At 41.7% G+C, this 18,568-nt stretch overlaps 1 protein-coding gene across 1 annotated transcript; it reads right to left on the bottom strand.

The window, feature by feature from the left end:
• Positions 1-450: 450 nt before the first annotated feature.
• Positions 451-15,243, bottom strand: MSS51 (MSS51 mitochondrial translational activator; the record flags this gene model as incomplete). Its single annotated transcript, XM_080694935.1, has 6 exons — positions 15,023-15,243; positions 14,575-14,730; positions 3,739-3,863; positions 2,273-2,839; positions 1,002-1,095; positions 451-670 (listed from the first exon to the last, which is right to left on the bottom strand). Exons 1-6 carry the CDS (start codon positions 15,238-15,240, stop codon positions 451-453), a joined length of 1,380 nt encoding a protein of 459 aa, XP_080551061.1. The 5' UTR covers positions 15,241-15,243.
• Positions 15,244-18,568: the final 3,325 nt, after the last annotated feature.

The raw sequence follows: 18,568 nt of genomic DNA, 5'->3' as shown, positions 1-18,568 counted from the left end.
GCTACTTAGTGAGGTCCTCTGTAACTCAGTGAGACCTGGTTTCAAAATAAAAGAATATAAAAAAAAAGGGGGTGTAGCTCAGAGGTCAAATGCCCCTGGGTTCCATCCACAGACCTGCAAAAAAAAAAAAAACACCCAAAACCAAAAAACAAACAACTTTCTCACAAGGGAACTGTTAGGAACTCTAGACTCTGGAAAGAACAATATCAGGATCTCTAGACTCTGGAAAGACCAACTAAATCTAGAAACTGATCTCTAAATGCTACTATGGGTATCCTATTAAAGTGAGTCATATCAGACTGGGGCTCTCAGCTTAAAATCTTTACCTGGACAATAAACAAGGTTTAGGAAACAGTATGTTGCAAAGGCAGCAAAAATCTGGTATCAGCAAGATAACTCAATTACAATTTCCCCATTTCTAGGCATCTAGTCAGGATCTAGATCAGCTACTTAATCTTCACCATCCACATTCTCTTCTAGTTGCCCCTTATCTAGTGGGCAGGAGCTTCCAAGAAACATAATATAGTAGGCACTGCAGTATACTGGCTGCTTATTAGGGCTGGAATAGACTTGTTCAGGCTTGAGGGACGCGAAAGGGTTAGCTCCATATGTAGTGATGTGTGTATCCAGGTCCACCAGAATCTGCAAAGAGGCTTCCAATTCCTGATGGCTGTGGGAGAAAAGAAAGATTGTTCTTACTGATTATGAAAGAGATAAAGTAAAAATTACTGAAGAGCATGACACTTCTGTATTCATCAATCACAAAAATTATGTAAGATTAGACTAAGCAAGGAGCATCCATTCTTCCCAAATATTTCACTAAGTCCTTATCTAAGTAACATAGGACTTTGTTCCAGGGGGATGAAAAAGCCAAGTGGGGAAAGAGGAATATCTTCCCAAGAAAGTCAATGAGCAAAGAACAAGAGGGAGCTCTTTATATAGAGCAAATATATATAAAGAGCTATGAGTGAGTCAGGGAAGAATCACAAAGAGGTCAAAACCTGTAAACGGTAATCAACGTAGGGATCTGATAGTCACGAAGTAGCAACAGGGTAGGTAGCCATGCTTCCATCAAGTCTGGGGAGGCATGGAAACCTGTGGGGAAAAAATGAAAATGGGAATAGAGGAGAAAGGCCTAAGAGCAATGTATTTCTTTGATTGTGTCTACTCACATTGACTCACCCCCAATACCCACCACCACCACCACCATTATTATCATCCACCCCAGGTGCATGAGTAGGTGTGTGTGTGCGTGTGTGTGTTACTAGGGACTGAACCCAGGGGCATTCTGAGCTACACCCTCAGCCCTATTTTATTTTTTATTTTGAAGCAGTGTCTCACTAAGTTGTTAAGGCTGGCTTCAAACTTGCATTCCTCCCATCTCAGCCTTCCAAGTATTGGAATTACAGGTATACATCACCATGCCCGCCTCACCCTAGTTTCTTTAATGAAACATTCTAAACCCAAGTGTAGTATATATTGCAAGTGATCAAGCAAGGTAATTATCATATTGTGTTTAATGATATAAATGAAAAGTATTCTTTTTTTTAATTTATATTTTTTGTGGTACTGGAGGTGGAACCCAGGGGCTTTCTACCTCCGGGCTATACACCCAGAACTGTTTTATTAATATATTTATTTGGAAACAGGGTCTCACTAAGTTGCTGAGAGCCTCACTGAGCAGCTGAGGCTGGCTTCGAACCTGTGTGATCCTCCTGTCTCAGCCTCCCAAGTGCTGGGATTACAAGTGTGTGCCACCACGCCTGGCTTATGAACAGTATTCTAAAGGTATAAGATGTCTGGTGTGGTGCTGCACACCTGTAATCCCAGTACTTTGGAGGTTGAGACAGGAGGGCTCAAGCTACTTAATGAAGCACTCCACAATTTAGTGAAACCCTGTTTTAAAAATAAAGAATGGCCCTTTGCAACTGAGTTAGACCCTGTTTCAAAGTAAAGAATAAAAATAGGGATAGGGGTGTAGCTTGGAGATAGAATGCCCCTGAGTTCCATCCCCAGTACACACACACACACGCACGCACGCACGCACGCACGCACGCACGCACGCACGCACGCACACGCACATGCACATGAATGAAAAATAGGCTGGAGTATAGCTCAGAGGTAGAATGCCCCTGGATTAAATCCCTAGTATCGATAGATAGATGATAGATAGATAGATAGATAGATAGATAGATAGATGTATGTATAAAATGAGTCACAATGGAAAATTCTCAGAGGAGCCACAGTATTCCTCTGACCCAATGGATCTTACCTGGATGGAATGCCACCACCATATCTGGATGGGCTATCTGCCCAGTCTCTACCTGCTCCTCCCAGAAGTCATGATAGAGGCCTCTGTGGCTGCTAAGCTGAATTGTGCCAGGTTCCAGGGATGAAGTTGAGGAGTTGTGTAAAAAACCAGTAGCCACATCTACACCCACCATGATCACATGGAGACCAAAGTGTCCAGGAAACATGTAGCCAAGCTCATCATAATCTCCAGAACGTATGAGAAATGTTTCCACATGGGAAGCACCAATCACATGCACTGTGTTTCCCCCAGTCTTTCCAACATCTATCCCCAGAGCCCTAAGTCCTAGGCCCAGTGTCAAAGGCCGAGACAAAGCATCTGTCACAAGCCGCTTCAGAGAGCCCCGCAGGACATCTGGGTCTGGCCTTGGCCTTGCTACACTGGCCCATAGGGTGGTCATAGCATGACTGCCTAACACAGCATCTAGTGTTGCATCTAGCTGTAACCTCCTCATAGAAAACCAGGAATTCCAGTCCTGTACAACTTCAGGTGGCCATGACCAAGGTCCTGAGGGTAGGACAAAATCACCTGGGGAAAAAAAAAAAGAAATGAGAATCTTTCAAAATTCCTCCTCATTACAATCAATAATCTCTTTATGTTCATACTTCTAACCTGTGACCACAAATACCCTATCCTTTCCCCAGTCCTCCCCCCTCTCTCCCTCCCTCCACCCATCTGTCTGTCTGTCTGCCTGTCTCTCACTCTCTTGTGCTACTGAAGATGGAACCTAGGGCATTCTACCTCTGAATACACCCCCAGATCTATTTTTTATTCTTTATTTTGTTTGTTTGTTTTTGCGGGTATAGGGATGGAACCCAGGGACATTCATCCTCCGAGCTACACCCGCTGCCCTCTTTTTTATTTTTTATTTTGAAACCGGGTGTCACCAAGTTGCAAAGGGCTTCTCTAAGTAACTGAGGCTGTCCACAAACTGTGATCCTCCAGTCTCAGCCTCCCAAATGCTGGGATTACAAACGTGTGCCACCATGCCCGGCTTATTTGTTATTTTGAAACAGGGTCTCACTGAATTACAAAGGGCCTCACTGAGTAACTGAGGCTGTCTGTGAACCCAGATCCTCCTGTCTTAGCCTCCCAAATGCTGGGATTACAAGTGTGCGCCACCACACATGGCTCTTCTTTTTTTTTTTTTTGGTACTGGAGGTTGAACCCAGAGTCATTCTACCTCTGAGCTATACTCCCAGCTCTATTTTACTTTCTATTTTGAGACAGGGTCTCACTAAGTTCCTGAGGCTGGCCATGAACCTGGAATCTTCCTGTATCAGCCTCCCATTTACTGGTATTACAAGTGCGTGCCACCAGGTCTGGCTCCAGTTTCTCATTTTTCCCTCCTAACAACATGCTTTCATATTTGCCTACAAGTACAACTAAGACCACTGCAGCAGAGTTCCCCAACACTTCCACTCCACCTTTGACCAGAAGCCATTCCATGAGACGATCTATAGCCACAAGATGAAGCTCTTGACAAACCCTCTTGTGTACTGGCCAATCTGACTTCTGGCACTCTGGACCACAGTAATACACATTTCTGCACCTGAGAGGATGAACCACAGAAATAGATATTATGCCATAAAGGTGACTGGGTATGTCTAGGGTAGGGAAGTGATATTCCTACACTTAGGTTGGAAGATCAATTAATGGGTTAAGATAGTGCAGAAGTCATTGGGAATGCCATTAGTTTCTCAAATAGGGTGATCCTGTCTCTGTTCAAAACTACTTTCTTTTTACATGTCTTTCAAAGCATAACAAACAAACAAAAAAAACCCACCAAAACAAGCCAAGAGTTTAATACTGTGTTCTTTCTTTTATTATTTTCTTCTTTTGGGGGGGGAGAGGAACACTAACGATTGAAACCAGGGACATTTTGCCTTTGAGGTACATGGTACACTCTCAACACTATTTTATCTTTTTTTTCCTTTTCTTGGTACAGGGGATGGAACCCAGGACCATTCTAACTTGGCGGTACACTCCTAGCGGGATTTTATTCTTTTATTTTGAAACAACATCTCACTAAGTTGCAGAGGGCCTAACCAAGTTTCTGATGCTAGCCACAAACTGGTGATCCTACTGTCTCAGCCTCCCAAATACTGAGATTACAAGTATGCACCATTATACCCAGCTTATCATTTTTGTGTGTGTGTGTGTGTGGTACTACGGATTGAAATCAGGGGTGTTCTATCTTCAAGTTACAATCCCAACCCAATTTGATTTGATTTATTTTATTTTGTGGTACTTGGGGATTGAACATAGCAGCATTCTACCTTCAAGCTATACCCTCAGCCCAATATTTTATTCTTTTTTGTTTGTTTGTTGTTTGTACTGGGGATGGAACCACGGGCATTGTACCTCGGAGCTACACCCCAGCACTATTTTTTTTAGTCCTTTTATTTCAAAACAGAGTCTCACTAGCCAAAGATGGCTACGAACCTGCGATCCTCCTCTCTCAGCCTCCCAAGTACTGGGATTACAAGCATGTACCACAACATGCAGCTCATTTTATTATTATTATTATTATTAAAAACAAGTTCGGAAAGTTGGAACTGTCTTTGAGAGCAGAGAGCTGACCATGGATGGGACTTGTCTTCAGAGCAATTGAATTTGGATACTAGGATTCTTTTTTTTTTTTTTTCAAAATGGCGACTGAGGGACACAGCACCTCTCAGTAGCTGAAGTAAATAAAGTTTAAATACTGAGAAAGCAGTGTCTAAATCAACAAAACAAATACATACCAGGAACCAAAACACATCCTGTACCTCGGCGGAACCCTGAACTTGAACAAGAAGAACAAAGATCGGACACGGGACCTGCTCAGATACAATCTGACCGCGGACCGGAACGCTGAGCCGCGGGCTGCTTTGGCAGCTGTCCAAGGAGCTGCCTGCCCGATATTTCCACGGCAAGATAATCCGGGAATAAAAACGGACTTAGGACCGCATCCTAAGCAGCGAGCAGCACCCACCAGAACTCTGTCTGCCCACCAGCGACCGGATCACATCGACACAGAGACTCACACGGATTCCTGCACCAAGACAGGTACCTGAGGGCGCCCTAGTAACTGGGGTCCTAGCGTGTGCGGAGTCGCAGTCTCAAACCCCCACCACGGGCTCAAGCCTCAGAGCACTCTCCTCGCGCATCCTGCCTGTCCCCTACTAGTAATCAGTGCCTGTACACTGCCCTCCTAAATTGGAGCCTGCTTCTGTGGCTAACCCCTGCCACCTTGCCAGAGCCTACCCTCCAGGCTGCAAAAGCACTGGGAGACCCGGAAATCTCCTTGGGGCACCCCCAGCCTCTACGTCCCGCGGGACGCAGAGACCATTGCTGGACACCGCACACTGGACCCTTGAGCACCTACCCTGCACCCCTGGCCCACCGCGGGGTATTCCCAACCTCCTGGTAGCCAGATGCTTAGTTCTAAGTGAGAACACAGCTCAATACACCTTGGAAGAACATACCAGCAGCAATAGACAGCTGCACCCACTCTCACTAGGGTCCAGTATTAACAGGGCATCCAGCCTGCACTCTTGGAATAGGCAGAGCTCTGGCAGTAAGTGTGGCCACCCAGGAACCAGCATTCATTTGCCCAGGGCACATCTTGGGACCACACCTGGCTAGCCCAGCTGGAATTTCCAGAGACACAAGAAAATCCATCGGGCCACAAAATCTGCTCAGGACCTCAGGGGGAAGTGCCAATTACACTTTAGTCACTCTCCACCCCTGCTGTAGGGAAGCACAGGCTGGAGGCGAGGGTGGTGAGTGCAGATGTGCTGACCACAGGTTAGAATTTCGCAGAATCTGTGAACTGTACAGAATCAAATAACAGTGAAACCAGACACCCGGACACATAAACCTAAAGCAGCTAAAGGAGAAAAAGGTGTCCAAACACCCAGAGTGACTTAAGAAGATAAAAATAGAGTACAAAGAAAACTAAGAGACATTGGACGGTATCCTGAAAGCTACCAAGCAATCAGATACACACATATTATATGGACCTGACCCCATATGCGTAAATAAGTAGGACTGTTTGTTTTACTTTTAATGTGGATGTTATGTTTTCTTTTGCTTTTAAAGTGCTTTTGTTTTAGTATGGTTATTGCTGTTTTCTTTTTTTTTCTTTTTTTTTCTTCTTTTAATCCAAACTTCTCTTACTTTAACTTGTTGTTTTATATATATATACATTGGATAGTTTGCCTTATTTTTTTATTTCACACGGCTGCTAGTTCCTTTTATTTTATTCCTCTTCCTTTTTCCTCTTTCTTCCCTTTTCCTTCCTTTTCTTTCATTCTCCTCCTTTGATTGGTTTACCTTCCTTTTTCTTGGATTACATAATAGTCTTGGTATCTTGAGGGGATTCTTTTTTTTTTTTTTTTTTTTTTTTATGTCTGTCTGCTCCTACCAGCATCCCTATTTACAAACCTTCCCACACTAACCTACATACATTTCTCCCCCAAAACTTTTCCCCATAATATACCTCATGGTTTAAAACTCAAAGTATTTTTTATATCCATAACTACTCTACTAACAACAAGAGTCCTAGTAGTTAACTCTCTCTCATTCATAGCAAGTTATTACTTTATCATACTTAAAGTCCTTCTCAACCTAACATATCCTCCACCTAATCTGACTCCTTTACCCATCACCCCAGCTCCTCCCACATCACCCACTTTCAACACTGGAAAGGCTCTGCTGACTGGCCGATACTCCTAAACTCCTAATATTAAGATTTGACTAAACACATTACTCACGAACGATGGGTAGAAATCAGAAAAACAGGACAGAGAACACTATAAATATGAGAACCAGGAGTTATGAAGAGACAGCAGAAATCACGAATACTGACCTACTAGAAATGCAAGAAGGGGAGTTCAGAATCTTGTTGTTCAATATGATGAAAGGTTTTAAAACAAGTATAGAGGAGGTTAAAGGTGAAATAGAAACACTAAAAAAGAATCAGAAAGAGGTCTGGAATGAAATGAAAGAGGCAATAAGTGAAATGAAGACAGCAATAGAAAGAAACTCTGGAAGATTAGATGAAATGGAAAACAGAATATCAATATTAGAAGACAGTACATCCCAAACCGAAAACACAGTCAGCGATATACAGAAATCTTTACAGCAACAAAACCTAAACATCCAGCAATTATGGGATAATATGAAGCGCCCTAATTTACGGATAATAGGCATTGAGGAAGGGATAGAGGTACAGACCAAGGGCATATGTAATATCTTCAAGGAAATAATCTCAGAGAATTTTCCAAATATGGAAAGAGACTTGAATCTTCAAGTACAGGAGGCATACAGAACTCCACTGAGACAGGACCAAAGAAAAACCACTCCACGCCACATAATAACCAAATTGACCAGCATAGAAGCCAAGGAAGGAATCTTAAAAGCAGTGAGAACAAAAGGACAGGTGACATATAGAGGCAAAACAATAAGAATCACCCCAGACTATACAACCCAGGTCAGGAATGCTAGGAGAGACTGGTATGACGTGATTCAGACCCTGGAAGAACATAACTTCCAGCCCAAATTAATCTACCCAGCAAAACTACTATTCAAGATCAATGGGGAAGTCAAAGTCTTTCAGGATAAACAGAATCTCAAAAAATTCATGAATTCAAAGCCAACACTAGAGAAAATTCTTAAAGAAATAAATCATAAGGAAGAAAAAAGAAGCAGACTCCAGAATCAGAGAAGCGAGGAAGTTAATAAGTGGGCCATTTAAGTAAAGAAGAAAGATCACAACACCCAAGAGTAGACAGAACACAAAATGGCAGAAAACAAAAAGCATATTTCAATAATATCACTTAATGTCAAAGGACTTAACTCACCAATCAAAAGACATAGACTGGCAATGTGGATTAGGAAACATAATCCAAACATATGCTGTCTGCAAGAAACTCACCTCACAGCCAAAGACATTCACAGGTTGAAGGTGAAAGGATGGAAAAAGATATACCATGCCACCAGTGACCGAAAAAGAGCAGGGGTAGCAACCCTGATATCCAACAAAACAGACTTTAAAATAAAACACATCAAAAGAGACAAATCAGGGCACTTCCTTTTATTAAAAGGAACAATACACCAAGAAGATATAATGATAGTAAATATTTATGCCCCAAATGTGGGTGCAACCACATTCGTAAAACAAACCCTTCTGGACATAAGATCCCAAGTAGACCCAAATACAATAATTCTGGGAGACTTTAATACGCCTCTCACACCACTGGATCGATCTTCGAGGCAAAAGATGAGTAAAGATGCTTTAGAACTAAAGGAAACCATAAACCAAATGGACCTAATAGACGTTTTCAGAGTATTTCAACCAGGAACTACAGAATACACTTTCTTCTCAGCAGCCCATGGAACCTTCTCCAAAATAGATCACATCCTGGGACACAAAGAAAATACCAGCAAATTCAAAAAATGTAATATAATCCCATGCATCTTTTCAGACCACAATGGAATAAAAGTAGAAATCAACAACAGGAAACTCGAAAGAAAGTATTCAAATTCATGGAGAATGAATGATACACTACTAAATGACGAATGGGTAAGAGCAGAAATTAGGGAAGAAATAAAGAAATTTATGGAAACAAACGAAAACAGAGACACAACCCACCAAAACCTATGGGACACCATGAAGGCAGTACTAAGAGGAAAGTTTATCGCATTGAGTGCCCACATAAAAAGGATGGAGAACCACCAAGTAAAGAACCTAATGAAACAACTCAAGGATCTAGAAATTCTGCAACAATCCATTCCCAAAGCCAGCAGAAGACGAGAAATCATCAAAATTAGAGCAGAAATAAATGAAATAGAGAACAAAAAAACAATTCAAAGAATCAATAAAACAAAAAGTTGGTTCTTTGAAAAGATTAATAGAATTGATAAACCCCTGGCCAACCTAACCAAAAGAAAAAGAGAATCAACTCAAATTACCAAAATTAGAAATGAAAAAGGAGATATCACCACTGATAGTGAAGAAATTCAAAACATTATCAGAAACTACTTTAAAAATTTATACTCCAATAGATTTGAAAACCTGGATGAAATTGACAGATTTCTAAACACAGTTAACCTTCCTACACTCAACCAAGAGGACATAGCAAGCCTAAACCAACCAATAACAACCAAAGAAATAGAAACGGCAATAAAAATTCTTCCACCAAAGAAAAGCCCAGGCCCAGATGGGTTCCCAGCTGAATTCTACAAAACCTTCAGTGAACAACTAATACCAATACTTCATAACACGTTCCGGGAAATTGAAAGAGATGGAACTCTTCCAAATTCCTTCTATGAGGCCAGTATCACATTAATCCCCAAACCAAATAAAGATACCTCAAGAAAGGAAAACTACAGACCAATATCCTTAATGAACATAGATGCAAAAATTCTAAACAAAATACTAGCTATACGCATTCAAAACTATATCAAGAGAATAATTCATCACGACCAAGTCGGTTTCATCCCAGAAAAACAAGGCTGGTTCAACATACGCAAATCAATACATGTTATTCACCACATAAATAGAACCAAGAACAAAAACCACATCATCATAGCAATAGATGCTGAAAAAGCATTCGACAAAATCCAACACCCATTTATGTTAAAAACACTGCAAAAAATTGGGATAGAAGGAAAGTACTTCAACATCATCAAGGCAATATACTGCAAACCCAAAGCCAACATTATATTGAATGGGGAAAAACTGCAAGAATTTCCGCTACAGTCAGGAACAAGACAAGGATGCCCACTTTCACCTCTCCTTTTCAATATAGTCCTTGAGACTCTTGCTGCAGCAATCAGACAAGAGAAGGAAATCAAAGGAATCCACATAGGAAGAGAGGAAGTGAAATTATCCTTATTCGCAGATGACATGATCCTTTACCTGGAAGACCCAAAGAACTCAACCAAAAGACTTCTGGAGCTGATCGACAAATTCGGCAAAGTCGCAGGTTACAAAATCAACCTAAAGAAATCAGTGGCCTTTCTTTATGCCAACAACGAATCCACAATGAAGGAAACAAAAACAACAATTCCATTCACTATAACCTCAAAACCAATAAAATACCTAGGAATAAACCTAACCCAAGATGTAAAAGACCTCTACAACAAAAACTATAAAACATTAAAAAAAGAAATAGAAGAAGACCTTGGAAGATGGAAAGATCTCCCGTGCTCATGGATAGGCAGAATAAATATCATCAAAATGGCCATTCTGCCAAAACTGATCTATAGGTTCAATGCAATTCCCATTAAAATACCAGTGACATTCTTCAGAGACCTAGAAAAATCAATCATGAACTTCATATGGAGAAAGAAAAGACCTAGAATAGCCAAAGCAATTCTCAATAACAAGAAACACGCAGGAGGCATTACAATCCCAGACTTCAAACTATACTATAGAGCAATAGTAGTAAAAACAGCATGGTACTGGCACAAAAACAGATATACTGACCAGTGGATTAGAATAGAAGATACAGAAACAAACCCACACATCTTTAGTCAATTAATCTTTGACAAAGGGGCCAAACACATACGCTGGAGAAAAGACAGCCTTTTCAACAAGTGGTGCTGGGAGAACTGGCTAGCCATTTGTAAAAAGATGAAGCTAAACCCCTATATCTCACCTAACACAGGAATCAACTCAAGATGGATCAAAGACTTAGAAATTAGACCTGAGACGGTGAAGTTAGTAGAGGAGAACATAGGTTCAACACTACAACATATTGGCACAGGCAGTAACTTTCTCAACAAAACCTCCAAAGCTCAGGAAATTAAAGCAAGAATAAACAAGTGGGATAACATTAAACTAAAAAGTTTCTTCTCATCAAAGGAAACTATCAATAACCTAAAGAGGAAGCCTACAGAATGGGAAAGGATCTTTACCAGCCACCATTCTGATAGGGGGCTAATATCCAGAGTATACAAAGAGCTCAAAAGGCTCTACACCAACAAAACAAACAACCCAATCAAGAAATGGGCAAATGAACTAAATAGACACTTCACAAAAGAAGAGATACAAAGGGCTAATAGATACATGAAAAGATGTTCTTCATCACTGGCCATCAGGGAGATGCAAATCAAAACTACACTGAGATTCCATCTAACCCCAGTGAGAGTAGCAAGCATAAAGAAATCAAACAACAACAAATGCTGGCGAGGATGTGGGGAAAGAGGAACTCTTTTACACTGTTGGTGGGAGTGCAAACTAGTTCAGCCACTATGGAGATCTGTGTGGAGATTCCTAAGAAAGGTGGGAATAGATCCACCATATGATCCAGCTATACCACTCCTGGGTATCTTTCCAAAAGGGTTGAATTCAGAGAAATACAGCAACATATGCATACCTATGTTCATAGCAGCACAATTTGTAATAGCCAAAATATGGATCCAACCCAGATCACCATCAACAGATGAATGGATAGCAAAACTGTGGGAAATACACACAATGGAATTCTATTCAGCCATAAAGAAGAACAAAATTTTATCATTTGCAAGAAGATGGAAAGCCCTGGAAAGCATCATGTTAAGTGAGATCAGCCAAGCACAGAAGGAGAAGATACACATGTTTCCTCTAATATGCCCAAACTAGAAAACACAAAGGATACCAGTAGGACCCCAGATATTAGAGGGGAAATACTAGCTAAGTTTTAATGGAAAGATAGGAGAGGAGAAAGGCCGATCTTGATTAAGGAGCATCTTCACCTGAACATGTGTAAAATTATGAATAAGACATGGTTAACCTGGCCAACCATTGGTGGGGGGGGAGAAAACGGGGGCGGGGGGAGAGGGCACCAAATATAGTGTAAATGTATACTATTTATGTTCAATAAAAAAAATTGTTAAAAAAAAAAAAAAAAAAAAAAAAAAAAAAAACAAGTTCTCCTTAGGTTGCTGAGAGCCTTCCTAAATTGCCAAGGCTGGCTTTGAACTTACAATCCTCTTCTCTCAGTCTCTGAAGTACTGAGATTACAAGCATGTGTCACCACAGCTGGCCTTATTTTTAATTTTTAATTAGCGAAACAGGGTCTTGCTAAGTTGCTTAGGCTGATTTTTTTTTTTTTTTTTGGTGGTACTGGGGTTCCTGGAAGCCCTTCTACCTCTGGGCTACACTCCCACGGGCTACACTCCCAGACCTATTTTTTAATACTTTTTTATGTGGAAACAGGGTCTCTTAAGCCAGTGCGGCTGGCTTCGAACCTGCGCGATCCTCCTATCTCTGCCTCCCAAGCGCGGGGATTACAAGCATGCGCCACCACGCCCCGCTGCTGGTTTTTTAAAAAAAATTTTGTAGTACTAAGGATGGAACCCAGGGGGATTCTACCTCTGAGCGACAGCCCAGCCCTGTTTTTTATTTTTTATTTTGAAACAGGTCTCACTGAGTTGTAAGGGGCCTCACTAAGTAGCTGAGCCTGGCTGTGAACCTCAATCCTCCTGTTTCATCCTTCTGTCTCAGCCTCTCAAGTACTGAGATTACAAGTGTGAACCACCACACCTGTTTTTTTTGTTTGTTTGTTTGTTTTTGTTTTGTTTTAAATAAAGGCTCATTAAGCCAGGCGTGGTGGTGCACGCTTGTAATCCCAGCACTGGGGAGGCTGAGACCAGTGGATCACCATTCGTGGACAGCCTCAGCTACATAGTGAGGTCCTCTGCAATTTAGTGAGACTCTGTTTCAAAATAAAGAATAAAAAAAAAAATAGGGCAGGGGGTGTAGATTGGAGGTCAAATGCCTGGGTTCCATCCCCAGACCCAAAAAAATAAATAAATAAAATAAATAGCCGGGTGTGGTGGCGCACACTTGTAATCCCCACGCTTGGGAGGCGGAGATAGGAGGATCGCGCAGGTTTGAAGCCAGCCGCACTGGATTAAGAGACCCTGTTTCCAAATAAAAAACCTAAAAATAGGTCTGGGAGTGTAACCTGGCGGTAGAAGGGTTTCCAGGAACCCCAGTACCACCAAAAATATAAATAAATGCCGGGCGTGGTGGCGCATGCTTGTAATGCCCGCGCTTGGGAGGCAAAGACAGGAGGATCACGCAGGTTCGAAGTCAGCCGTGCTGTCTTAAGAGACCCTGTTTCCAAATAAAAGATATAAAATAGGTCTGGGAGTGTAGCCCCGAGGTAGAAGGGCTTTTAGAAACCCCAGTACCACACACAGAAGAAAAAAAAAACCCAATGAAAAAAAAAAAAACTATATTCTAGCTGGGCGTGGTGGCTCATGCTTACAATCCCAGCATTTGGGAGGCTGAGACAGGAGGATCTGGGTTTGCGGACAGCCTCAGCTACTTAGGCCCTTTGCAACTCAGTGAAACCCTGTTTCAAAATAAAGAATGAAAAATATGCCAGGCATGGTGGCGCACACTTGTAATCCCCGCACTTGGGAGGCTGAAACAGGAGGACCACACCGGTTCAAAGCCAGCCTCACCTACTTAGTGAGGCTCTCAGCAACTTAGAGAAACCCTGTTTCCAAATAAAATATAAAATAGATCTGGGAGTGTAGTGGCCTCTGGGTTCCATCCCCAGTACCACCAAAAAAAAAAAAAAAAAAAAAAAAAAGAATGAAAAATTGGGCTGGGGGTGTAGCTTGGAGGTAGAATGCCCCTAGGTTTAATCCCTAGTATCGCAAAACAAACAAACAAACCCCCCAAAACCACACCATATTCTTAGCAGGCGTGGTGGCGCATGCTTATAATCCCAGCATTTGGGAGGCTGAGACAGGATCGCAGTTTGCGAATAGCCTCAGCTACTTAGTGAGGCCCTTTGCAACTCAGTGAAAACCTGTTTCAAAATAAAGAATAAAAAAGAGGGCTGGGTGTGGAGATCGGAGGTACAATGCCCCTGGGTCCCATCCTCAGTACCACCAAAAAAAAAAAAAAAAAAAATCTAAGCCAGGTATATATTTATTTGTTCCAGTACTGGGGTGTGGGGCACTAAGATAGGAAGATCATAGGTTTGCAGCCAGCCTCAGCAACTTAGTGAAGCCCCCTGCAACTCAGTGAGACCCTTTTTCAAAATAAAAATATAGTAATAAAATAGGGCTGAGGGCATAGCTCAGAGGTAGAATGCTTGTAGGCACCCAAAAATTCAATCCTAGGCACCAAAAAAAAAAAAAAAAGTTCTAATCTCTCTGTAGTCTGGGTCACATAATGAGACTGAAGTTAGTCTAAAAACTTTTAGACCTTTCTTCTTGGAATGAGGATGATTTGTGAATGTCTTCCCTACTGGCACCTGACAAGTCACCTCTTACAGTGCCGAAGGACTTTGGAGTCTGAAAGGCCACTAGGGAGTGCTCTACAGTGAGCACAGAATCGGAATGTGTCCTCCATCTTCTGGAACATTTCTTGAGGACATCGAAATCCAAAGCCTGACACAGGAGTACCCCCGTCTATCACCAACCTGCAGAGACAACATGGACAAAAAATGGCAGTAGGGAAAAGGACATCTATCAAGTCTCTCAGGTCCTCCACCTTGCCTCCTACTCACTTTCACATTATCTATGTTTCCTGCTCCCATCATCTTTCAGTTATAACACACTATTCCTTCTAGAGTAATAAAAGCAGCAAAAGCCAGGATGAGAAAATCCCTCTACAAATACCACATCTTGCCCAAAGTAGACTTCCTCTCTCTACCTTTTGAAAGCATTTCTACTAAAGGCAAATATCCTTCTTCCACACAGCTGGTCACTCACTTGTAGTCTTCATAGCTTTTCATGTTCAGATTTTGAAGGATCAGCTGGGATAGCCCAGGAACATTATTGTCCAAGGAGAAGAAGCCAAGTGCATCAATGCTAGGGCCAGGTTTTGGGAGATTCATAGGCACAGGAGTTACGATTGTGGGTGAAGTCACAACCATGGAAGCCACTGATGGGGATTTCTTGTGCCTTCGTTGGCGTGAACGTGGAGCCATGGTCTGTCCAATGGTACTTGGGAACTATATGCAGAACAGACATGGAAAGGAATTTGGCAAATTTGAACACATGATATTTTGGATTCTTGACTTTCTACTTCCCATTTTCCTCTCTCAGACCCAAATTATTGATAAAATTTTTATTTAGCATCTGTGGGTAATTGATCACCACAGGCAATGGTGAAAAATAGAGAATAATTATATACTAATATAATTTATATATATGTGTTACATATGAAGTTCTATATTCAATACAAACAAATATGTAAATAAACTGGGTGTGGTAGTACATGCTTGTAATCCCAGTATTTGGGAGACTGAGATAGGATTGTTCAAAGCCAGCCTCAGCAACTTAGTGAGGCTCTCAGTAATCTAGTGAGAACTTATTTCCAAATAAGATATAAAAGCAGGCTGTAAACCGGGTGTGGTGGCGCACACTTGTAATCCCCATGCTTGGGAGGCAGACACAGGAGGATTGCACAGGTTTGAAGTCAGCCATGCTGGCTTAAGAGACCCTGTTTCCAAAAATAAAGACGTATAAAATAGGTCTGGGAATGTAGCCCGGAGGTAGAAGGGCTTCCAGGAACCCCAGTACCACCAAAAAAAAAAAAAAAAAAAAAAAAAAAAAAAAAATCAAGCTATAGCTAGGCATGATTGCACACACTTTTAATCCCAGTACTTGGAGGCTGAGACAGGAGGAGTACAGGTTCGAAGCCATCCTCAGCAGCTTAGTGAGGCTCTCAGCAACTTAGTGAGACCCAGTTTCCAAATAAAACACTCAAAATAAAGAATAAAAATAGGGCTGGAGCCGGGTGTGGTGTAATCCCCATGCTTGGGAGGCTGAGACAGGAGGATCACTCAGGTTTGAAGCAAGCCTCAGCTACTTAGTGAGGCTCTCAGCAACTTAGTGAGCCCTGTTTTCGAATAAAATATAAAATAGGTCTGGGAGTATAGCCCGGGGTAGAAAAGCCCCTGGGTTCCATCCCCAGTACAAAAAAAAAAAAAAAAAAAAAAAAAAAAAAAATAGGGCTGGGTGCAGCTTGGAGGTAGAATGCCTCTAGGTTGAATCCCCAGTACTGTAAATGAACAAACAAACAAACAAAAAACCCTGTTTCCAGTGACCACATACAAAAAGAAAGCAGTGGGATATGACCTGGGTTGATCAATTGGGAGTTTAGGTTTATCTCTGTTTAACTCTGTGTGTGTGTGTGTGTGTGTGTGTGTGTGTGTGTGTGTGTGTGTGTGTCTGTGTTTTACTAGGGATTAATCATGGGGCATTCTACCTCCGAGTTAGAACCCCTATTCCTATTTTATTTTTTGTGGTTCTGTAATGGAACCAGGTGCCTTCTACCTCTGGGCTATACTTTCAGACCTATTTTATATTTTATTTGGAAACAGGGTCTCACTAAGTTGCTGAGGGCCTCACTAAGTAGCTGAGGCTGGCTTTGAACCTGCATGATCCTCCTGTCTCAGTCCCCCAAGTACTGGGATTATAAGTGTGCACCATTACACCCGGCTTCTATTTTTTGTTTTTTTATTGTGATACAGGGTCTCACTAAATTACTGCGGAATGGCTTTGAACCTCCAAGCCTCCTACCTAAAACATTTTTTTTTGTGGGTCTGGGGACCGGGTGTGGTGGTACATGCTTATAATCCCACTACTTGGGAGGCTGAGACAGGAGGATTGGAAGTTCAAAGCCAGCCTCAGCTACTTAGTGAAGCCCTCTGCAACTTAGTAAGACACTGTTTCAAAATAAAAAGTAAAAAAATAGCTGGGCATGGTGGCACACACTTGTAATCCCAGTACTTGGGAGACTGAGACAAAAGGATTGTAGTTTGCGGACAACCTTAGCTCCTTAGGGAGGCCCTTTGGGGCTCAGTGAGACCCTATTTAAAAGAATAAAAAGACTGCCGGGCGTGGTGGTGCACGCTTGTAATCCCTGTGCTTGGGAGGCAGAGACAGGAGGATCGCGCAGGTTCGAAGCCAGCCGCGCGCGCTGTCTTAGGAGACCCTGTTTCCAAATAAAAATGTAAAAATAGGTCTGGGAGTGTAGCCTGGAGGTAGAAGGGCTTCTAGGGACCCCAGTACCACCAAAAATAAATAAATAAATAATAAATAAATAAATAAATAAATAAATAAAATAAATAAATAAAAAGACTAAAAAATAGGGCTGAGTGTGTAGCTCTGAGGTACAATGCCACTGGGTTCCATCCCCAGTACCGAAAGAAAAGAAAAAAAAAAGGCAAAATAGGACTGAGGGTGGATCTTGGAGGTAGAATGCCCCAGGGTTCCATCTGCAATACCACAATTAATATTTATATGTAGTTAATCAAGAAATAGAAATTAAATGTAATACAAAATGAGCACAATAATGCTACAAGACATGTAGGATAAGCAAGTCAGGCAAACTATGAAGAAAATTTCCTAGAGAGGTAACTTTTTTTTGGTACTAAGGATTAAACCCAGAGGCATCTACCTCTAAGCTCTACTCCCTGCCGAATTTTCTTATTTGGAAACAGGGTTTCATTAAGTTGCTGAGAGCCTAAGTTGCTGGGGCTGGCTTTGAACTTGCAATTCTCTTGTCTTAACCTCCCAAGTACTGGGAATACAGGTGTGCACCACCGTGATCAGCTCAGAGGTAACTTTTGAAGTAGAAATAAGGCAATACCCACACGCTACCTAGCTGAGACTTTGTGATGCCCAACTTCTAGGGCTTCCAGAAGGGTTGAGTAGACAAAAGGGACTATAAAAGGGATAAAACTGAAAGATTCACTTATTCAATATATTTACTGATAAACACATAAAATCATTTGCAAAGTACTATATGGAGAAAAATATGAAAAATATACATCTCAGCAGGATGTGGTGGGGCGTATCTGTTATCCCACTACTTGAGAGACTGAGACAGCAGGATCACTGGTCTGAGAACAGCCTCATTAACTTAGACCCTCTGCAACCTAGCAAGATTTGCTTCAAAATATAAAATAAAAAGGGCTGGGAGATGGCTAGCAATGGTGGCACACTCCTGTAATCCCAGTACTTGGGAATCTGAAACAGGAAGATTAAAGATTCAAGACCAGCCCCCCCCCCACTGCATCAAAATGTCTTTTATGGGGATTAGATGTAAACTATAATATAAGAGACTATAAATCTTTTTAAAAAGTGAGTGAAACTAAGCTAGGAGTGGTAGCACACACCTGTAATATCAGTATTTCTGATACGAAGACAAGAGGATTACAGGTTCAAGGCCAGCCTCAGCAATTTAGTGAGCTTCTCAGCAGCAATTAAACAAGACTCTGTTTCAAAAAAGGGGGGAAGATTTGGGCT

This window comes from Muscardinus avellanarius, assembly GCF_963383645.1.
Source record: "Muscardinus avellanarius genome assembly, chromosome: 4".
Classification (NCBI taxonomy): Eukaryota; Metazoa; Chordata; class Mammalia; order Rodentia; family Gliridae; genus Muscardinus; species Muscardinus avellanarius.
This window is presented reverse-complemented; position numbering and strand designations above follow the sequence as displayed.